General features: G+C 37.8%; 2 protein-coding genes across 2 annotated transcripts; both read left to right on the top strand.

The window, feature by feature from the left end:
• Positions 341–5,470, top strand: LOC109850234. The gene is made up of 3 exons (XM_020420198.1): positions 341–666; positions 2,634–4,187; positions 5,021–5,470. Exons 2-3 carry the CDS (start codon positions 2,721–2,723, stop codon positions 5,174–5,176), a joined length of 1,623 nt encoding a protein of 540 aa, XP_020275787.1. The 5' UTR covers positions 341–666; positions 2,634–2,720; the 3' UTR covers positions 5,177–5,470.
• On the top strand, positions 5,798–7,945 carry LOC109847309 (serine/threonine-protein phosphatase 7 long form homolog). The gene is made up of 5 exons (XM_020416546.1): positions 5,798–5,917; positions 6,946–7,427; positions 7,497–7,584; positions 7,684–7,885; positions 7,935–7,945. The coding sequence occupies exons 1-5, from the start codon at positions 5,798–5,800 to the stop codon at positions 7,943–7,945; spliced, it is 903 nt and encodes a 300-aa protein (XP_020272135.1).

Here is an 8,933-nt window from a genome sequence, read left to right as displayed (position 1 = left end):
TTAAAAATTTACTGTAGCAAATAAGAGAGGAGGTGTGGTTAGAGTTGTGGTTGGGGGTGTGACTCTAGTGCCCCCCTAAGAAAAAGTGTGTTTGGTGTGAAGGCCCAAACAGCTGATCCCATCACAGGATCAACCCGCGTCAACTCCATTATTAGGCAACGATATCTATCGTGTTCTCCCCACTTCGCAATTTCCTTCATTTTTTTCGTGCATGTGTTAGGTATCTGCACCCAGAATCTTGACCCAAACCAGTTGACCCCACTCTGGGTCCCACAAAAGAGGACCAAGCAATACAGAACCAAAGAACCTGCACATGGCTCTTCCTCTGTTTTCTCTATCCCCAAACCCTCTCTTTCAAATGCGACACTTTTTTCTTGTTTTTGTTATTTTCTCATCAAAAAACGCATCGAGATTTGTTGTATATCAACTTGAGAAGACAAGGATTTGGTACCCAATCAGTAAAAAAAATACCCAATGGAAGTTGAAGGGTAGAGAGTCACTTCACTTTGGCTCTGTTTTCTCTGTCTTTTTGGGTCTCTTGTAGAGTGATTAAAGTGGAGAAAGCAAGATAAAGGAAGGGGGTGGTTGTAAATTTTGATGGGCTTGGTGATTTAAGCTCTGAATCTGGTTTCAGCTTCTGGGTATCTCTGGGATTCTGCTACAAAGGTGAGGATTTGCATTTTTTTTTTCAGTAAACTTTGCAATTTTTATCTATTACAGCTCTTTTTTATCTCAACAATTTAGTGAATAAGGAGTGGAAAGATTGCCTTTTCAATTGAGATAAGAAGAAGATAAATCATAATAAGGAGAAGATTGGCTGGCCAAATTTTTGCTGGGGATTACACTGCAGAAAGTTGGCAATTGAACTGGTCCTGAAGCCGCATTTTCTTTTCTTTTGAGGTCTTATTTGCTTTTGCTCATTATAATTCAGTGTGAAGTAGCATAGAATCTACAGGACCAAGTGTTTCTTACACTGGATATGTGTCTTAGACATACAATTATGATGTTAGGAATTTTACAAGGTGAAAAAAGCAAAGTGTGGACAAAGGTGGCTTTTTGTTATACAAACAATTTGAGGAATGAACAAGCTGAAGTTAGTTTGGAATTCTAGAATTAATCCACACTTTATATCTATTAGCAGATATTATCTTCTAATTTAGGATTCTCGTTTATTACATATTTTATTCTTATTTAGGATTTTCTTTTATTTCGGCAACATCTAATTCAATTGTACTTTTGGTCATGTTTGTAGTTTTCGGTATTATTTTTTCTTCTGTATATCCTTTTTTATTTGTCAACTGCTATCCTGTGAACTAGTTATGCAATTTGGAAAAAAGAGTATTGATATAAAGATTTATTTCCTTATGGTACCATTTGGGACATTATATGGATGTGTTCTATTTCTAGGTCTAAGCTGAAGAATTTATCGTATAGACATAATGGCAATTGGTAGAGAAACATCCAAGATAGTTGGTAAAAGCAATAGGTAGTGCCAACTAAGCATTAAAAAAAAGCCTTATTTCACCTTTTGAGTGGCCGATGTCGTCTACAAATACCATCGTGGTCTAACGTATGAACACAATCTAAGAAGTTTTTGTAAGAATACATAGTAGCACATTGTCTTCTACCATTTGATAAAGTAGTGAGGATACGTAAGGGCTTTATGTTATTCAACAACTAGGCATAAGAAATGTTTATAAGACTATAACAAATATAACCATGTGAAAGTCAAACTGAAAGAGCGTTATCTCATATAAGAGAATGTAATATTTGGCAGATATAAAGTCATTTTTCAGACTTATATTCACTTTCGTACTTTTATTATTGGGTATTAGAAGTATCTATATTCTTCAAAGTACATAGGTTCTATGTTATGCAACACCTATCAGTAAACCATGTATAGTGTCTAGCTATAGTGCAAACTGTGAAATACACTCTCATGATATAAGCAATGGTGATCATGACTTTCTTTATTTAGTATGATTCTAGTATCACTCTTGTGATCAGTACACGTCAATCTTCTTTCTTTTGCCGCCGTTTTCTTATTATCTTATAGACTTCTAGTTAGATATTGGAGAGAAGTTCATTGAACCCTCACAGGCACCAATTCATGATCTATTAGGCATTTTCTTAGTGGAAAGGCGTCAGCATTATGGAAGAATAAATTATTCCGTAAGTATTTTAGGAAAACAGCTATTTTTATCCAAAAAACGCGTTTTTGCAAAAAAAAAAAGAGAGAGAGAGATAAGGATGACGAGCGGTATAGTTGACTTCCTTTTATGCCAATAGCAGTACCATTATTCACTTACCATAATATAACTCCCCTTAAATTTACTCCGAAATAATCCTGTTAAAGGTAGCTTTTCTTCCTAGTGATATTCCATTGCCATTGTATATAGATGATCCTTCTTAGCGAGCTCAATTGGACAGCAAATCGTGCTTATCTTTTCTGGTATGCTTGTTTAACCCTATAAAATTGATTTGCATAGACTTTTTTTTAGTTATTTGTGATAAAGTCTTTGTTATTATGGTGGTTGTTTGATTTTTCTTTTTTCTTTTTATTTTTCCTGAAAAGACAGCGAGTATGGTTGTTCTCTCTACTGCGTGTTTTCTGATTGGTTTTTATTTTATAGTTCTTAGGTCTTTGGAGATCTACCATCTTCTACTTTGTGATTTCATGGCATGAGGTGAAAGAGGGTTAGAAGATTGAAGCTTATTATATGTCTCTTGTTTTGATCATTCCTTGTTTGAAAAAAGAAATGGTCTTGGTACATTGGAACGGTAGTATATTAGAAGACGAAGATGAAAAGGAAAATGGTGAGTTAGATTCCAAGGTATCAAAGCTCAAGAAGAAGCATCCATTTATTTTGGATGTTAGACATCCTTTTCGGAATAATCTAAGTATTCCACACTACATCAAATTTCTCAATGTCAATAGGAACCTCAGGTGGTTTGATACAGATTTTGTGGAAAATAGAAACTCAAACCATCTCGATTTTCTTTGTAGAACATCATCTTTAGTTAATATCCCTATAAACTTGAGTCCTTCAGAGATGATCATTGACCGGTTTGGAGATTCTAGAAGAAGAAGAAGTGCAAGTGATCTCACTGACCTCTTTGAATTAGCCAAAAGAACTTTCATGCGAAGATCCCTTTTGAAGAGCTCGATAATTTTTCAATTAGGAAAACTAGATGGTTCAATTAGACCATTTAGGGCAACATCCTTTAGTATGAATCCAATGAAGACTTTCGAGTTTATTAGCTCTCCATTATCAAAGGATCCCATTTCCAAAGTGACTTCTCCTAGCACTGAAATATCCAATTCTAAGGCTTCTGAGAAATTGCTTGTCTGTCGCTCAAGTAAGAATTCCACAATTTCGCACCAATCAAAGCCTTCTCCAAATCTTACTGTTTCCAAAGGGTTTCTTCATTGTGTTTGGAAGAAGGATTCTCTCAATATCTTATTCAAAGAGGATAATGATAGCGGGAAAGAATATGTGGCTAGTTTTCATCAGATTGAATCAAACGATCAAGCATTGGACTTCTTATATATCTTCCATTCGAGATCAAGTAATAAGTCAGAAGAATTTGTTGGCAAGATGAAAGTATTTAGCTCTTTGATACTCAATCCAAATGGGTCCAAATCAGTGGAGACGGAGTTTGTTTTATATGGCGTCCAAGACCATTCAAGTGAAATGCAAGATTCAACTTTTAGCGCAATGAAGAATAAAGGCTTATCTAAGGTGTCCAAAATACTTAAGTCGAGCAATTCTTTGAAGCACAAGTCTACGAGCAAAATTGTCAAACCAAGCTCTCAACTTGAAAATGGTTTCCAACCAAATCTTGAGCTAGCTGCTACCATAGTAAAAAGCTCATCGCATTTTCATGAGAAAGATAAAGAAACGGGCGGTTGGGGGCTTAAGTTTCTCAAAAAAGTTGCAATAGATCCGTTATTGAATTATGGAAACAGTATTGATGTTTTGATTCCGGATGGTTTTCATGGTGGGCCCATCACAGGTGACAGTAGGCCCTCTTCTCTTATTGAAAGATGGAGGTCTAGTGGACATTGTGATTGTGAGGGGTGGGATATCGGCTGTCCTCTAACGGTGCTACATGATAGAAGTTCAACAGAAGCTTTTCACAAGGAGGATTCACAGGAGACCAAGACAGTAAATCTTTTCATAGAGGTGAGTTACTCATTTTATTTTGTTTCATTCCTTTATATCTTCGTAATAGAGTACTTTGCATGTGGGACGATATATTGTTTGTTGGCATGGTTTTAACACTGTATTACGTTGGCATTCAATTGTGACTTATTTATGTATTTGCATCATGTAACAGTCGAATTTCCTTTTAGTACATCGCCTTTTCTACAAAATTACTAGGCATGTTATAACACTCCAATGTTGGAGTGCTTGCTTGATTTATATCAAAGAGCACTTCTCTCATGAATGTGGGTATTTTAATAATTATTGCTGAATGTTGTATTAATATTATTCCTTTCTCTTATCAAGTTATAGACATTTTCTGAAAATAGAAACTTGATAAGTGTATGTACTTTTCTTTTTCGTAGTCCGGATGGTTATATGTCAGATTGTGACCTGAACTCACTTAAAACCAGGGATTTCCTGTAATTTTGAACTTTGAGCTGAATGTCGTATTAATACTAGTCCCTTCCTATCTGTGTTATGTTAGATTCCGACCTGCATTCACTTAAAACCAGGGGTTTCCTAAATTCTGACCTGCGTTCACTTGTGTCAGTTGTTCCTGAGTTTCTTAACATTGAGGTGCATTCTCACCTGCATCATGTTTTCCTGTCAATCTTCAATTGAATGTGGGAACACAGGAAACCGACGGTGCATTCTCACCTGCATCATGTTTTCCTGTCAATCTTCAATTGAATGTGGGAACACAGGAAACCGACGATCTCATCACATAATTTTTCCTGATTTATGTTTCAGAAATAACTGCACTTTTTTTCTCAACAATATTTCTCTGATGTTACCGTTAAATTGTTCAGGGTACAAAGTACAGCGAGCCCCATTTGAAAATGTTGACGACGAGGCAAGATACACGTACTATATATTTCCAGCAAACTCTCTCATCTCTGCAAGCTTTTTCAGTAGGAGTTGCAATCATCCATTCTCAGACTCCATCTCTACATCCAAATTTGTAAACAGATAAAAAGAGAGACAAATATTTTTCTTTTTTATTTGTGACTAGATTATATAAAAAGGTGACTGATAGTTTCCATAGGTTGATGTACATGGGTTATAATCTTTTTATCTCCTTTTTGTAAGATAATGCTGTATGATTGTTAGATAAAGGAGAAATCTAGAGCTTGTAAGTTGATTTTTTATTGAGCTTGTAACTTAATGCTGATTGCCTTTTTTGGGGGTTAAAGAAAAGGAAAATTTTTTAATAAGTAGCCTTTATTTCAAGGCTAACATGTAATATCTTCCATATTATTTTGTGTTACTAGAATGTGTGTTATGTGAATGTTGTTCACAGATTATTTATGTCAGAGTTATATGTTTTCTGAATTTTAATTACTGTGAGAACCAAGGATAGACAATTATATATTTGATTAAAGAACAAATTTTCACTGTAACCCTATTTTAAGTTTTTATTAGCAAAATCGATTGTATCATGTTTTATTTACTGAAATCGATCCGGTTTCTCGCCACGTCAGCGCCGTGGCGAGAAAGCAGGTCGATTATTTTTTAATCGGCTTCGTAAACAGTTGGGGTTGACAACCCCGACTGTTTAGTCCATCCCCCGCTAACAGCTTAACTAAATGGTCGGGGTTGGGAACCCCGACCAATTCGTAATAGACCTATTTCGAATTGGTCGGGGTTCCCAACCCCGACCATTTAGCAGAGCCCAGCAAGCGCTGGGCTCAACCACGGACGAAATGGTCGGGGTTGGTAACCCCGACCAATTCGAAGCCCATTTCAGCCAAGGCCAAAAGTAGTCGGAGTTGGGAAACCCGACTACTTTCTGGACCCATATAAAAGCCGCCGAACCCACCGAACCCTTATTCCATTTCGTTTCTCCGCCTCCCTCTTCTCTCTTCCGTCCCCGTTCTCACGAAACCAAGCCTCTGATCTAAGGTTTCTTCGGCCGAAATTCAAATCAAAGGTTATCTAAACTGATTTAGGTAATTTCTTCTACTCCTCTCCTCTTTTAACATGTAGAAATCTAGGATTTTTTTCTTAAAAATAAATTTCTAGGGTTTTTATTCATAAATGAATTTCGTGGGTTTTATCGCTGAAATTCATTTGTATGATGATTGTTATTAATGTAATTAACTTTTAGAGCATAGAATGTTCAATTGTTGAATTTTAGGGTTTAGGATTTACAATTTGGGAATTAGGGTTTTTGGTTAAAATTATATGAGATTATTTGCATATTAATTTAATTTTTTATATTTAAATGATATAATTTTCTTTTGAATAGGTTGAGCAATATGATTTTTATTGCTTGTTCTTATGGTGGACAAATTAATTATGGGATGAATAATATGCCAATGTACGTCGGAGGGGTAACGACGCCATTAATGATCTCGGAATCATATAGTTACTACGACTTGGTTATGGAATTACACCGAGTTACGGAAATTGACCCACGAGAATACCGACTGAAAATTATATGCAATTGGCCCATAGCTATTGATAGAACATCCGCAGTAGAGATCTCGAACGATTATCATATGAGTATTATGTTTAAATTGGGCATGTCGCAACAAACGGTCGAATTGTTTATTGAAAAGTTGCCACATAATTCGTGCCAAATATTCAAACCCCCAGGAGAATTCTCACGCATGTTAGATATGGGAGTTCATTCCGATGGGTTTCTTTCTTCTTCGAGTGAAATGGAGCGGGCTCAATTCGGTGGAACGTCAAATGTCATGAATAACGAAGTCTCTTATGGAAATATGAGGAGGTTAACAGAGTAGATGGTGATGCAGTGACGGGCACCGATGACTTCAATTATGCGACCAAGTGTGAAGAATTGTTCGGTCGCACTCCTACAATGAAGGGGGGAAAGATCAAACTCGAATGGTTAAGGAATAACTTTAGTAATGTACCGATCGATGCGACTGATGAGATCATTAAGCGCTATGCCCGTGCATATATTTTACATATGATCGGTACTATTCTGTTTCCGGATTCCACTAAGGATTCCGTGCACGTGAGATGGTTACCGCTTCTTGGGGACCTAGAAGAGTGTGGAGAGTTATCTTGGGGGAGTGCAGTGTTAGCCTACTTGTATAGAGAGATGACGAAAATAGCACTCGTACAAAATAAAGAATTGAAGGGCTGCCTCACTTTGCTGCAGATATGGTCATGGGAGCGATTGCATATGGGAACACCTGATTTGAGGGAGGCCCGCGCTCTCGATGGGCATATTCCGTTAGGCTGCAGGTATTATTAAGATGCATGTAATTTTAGTGCTTTATTTCAATATATACTAACCCGTTGTATATAAAATAGATGGAATGTGTCCAGATCTTGGCAAACCTCTCCAAAGGGGCATGAAAACTTTTACAGAAATGAGCTTGATCAGATGGAGGATGAACAGGTATAAAAATTATAATATCTAAATATATTCAATTATGCGACCAATTGTTACCGATATCTAAATATATTCAATCAATATATCATAATATCTTCTTTATAGGTCAAATGGATGCCCTACGAGCTAGTGTTGGAGTCACTACCGGATATTTGTCGGGAAGGTGAGGATGTATGGCGTGCTCGCATCCCACTTATATGCTTTGAGATTGTTGAAATGCACGTGCCTGACCGTGTGCTTCGACAATTTGGACTACGGCAACATATTCCAGCGCCTGTGGAGAGAATAGAGAGAGATCCAAGAAAAGGTGCACATCGTGCTAATTGGGAACTAATTCGCCGAAATTACATCAATAGGTGGGAATTAAGGAAGGAACATGTAGTGATGGAGAGGGCTGATGCACCTGACCTAGGTGTGTACCTACGGTGGTATTGGGGGATTACTCGCCGGTGGATATTTTAGGAAAACAAAGCCCCGAAGGAGTACATACCAAGAGGCCCAGTCGAGAGAGAGTTGGTAAGTGTATAAGAAAAATATACAATTATTTTCTGAGTTTTATTTTCTCACCATCCACTTGATAATAATTTTCTTTCGGTTTTTATTTTATAGGTACAAGAGCTCGAGGAGCTTTCTACTATGGCACATGACGCATTGCGCACGACTACCGAGCAGGAGCCGAGGAACATGTTCATTCGAATGATAAAAAAGATACGGTCGGCTCTTCAGAGGACGCGTCATGCAAGCCGTGATGGATGGGAGGAGCGACCAATTGAGTACGGGCGGCGACGTCGACGAGGACACACGGGGACGAGATCAAGCTGTGCGCATGATGAAGCTGGCGGCTCACAGCAGACTCAGGCCGGATGTTCACAGGCGGTTCGAGACGACGTGGATGTCATGCACTCCCAACTTTACACACAACCGGACGATGAACTTATCCGAGCTCACGTCGAAGGTGATCGAGGAAGGGGGAGAGGAAGAAGAGGGAGAGGGAGAGGGAGAGGGAGAGGAAGAGGGAGGGGAAAGGGCGTTGTTGATATTTGTTAAGTTTCGATGGACTTGATAGGATGTTTGCGTTTGAGTTGCAATTTGGACTTGATATGTTGTTTGTGTTGCGATGGATTTGATATAATGTTAAGTTTGCAAATATGAATTGTACATATTATATTTGTATTTGTGATTGCATTGTGGATTGATAACAGGAGTATGATTGCATTTTAGCATGTGTTATTTGTGATTACATTTTGTACTACATGAAGTATGAGTTTCTAGGTGAATGTGGGCTAGAATGGGGTCTGCAAAATGGTCGGGGTTGGGAACCCCGACCATTTTGTGCACCCACAATGGCCCTGCGT

Source organism: Asparagus officinalis, chromosome 7 (genome assembly GCF_001876935.1).
Source record: "Asparagus officinalis chromosome 7, Aspof.V1, whole genome shotgun sequence".
NCBI classification, from domain to species: domain Eukaryota; kingdom Viridiplantae; phylum Streptophyta; class Magnoliopsida; order Asparagales; family Asparagaceae; genus Asparagus; species Asparagus officinalis.
Note: the sequence above shows the minus strand (reverse complement) of the source record. Positions and strands in the feature narration are given on the sequence as shown.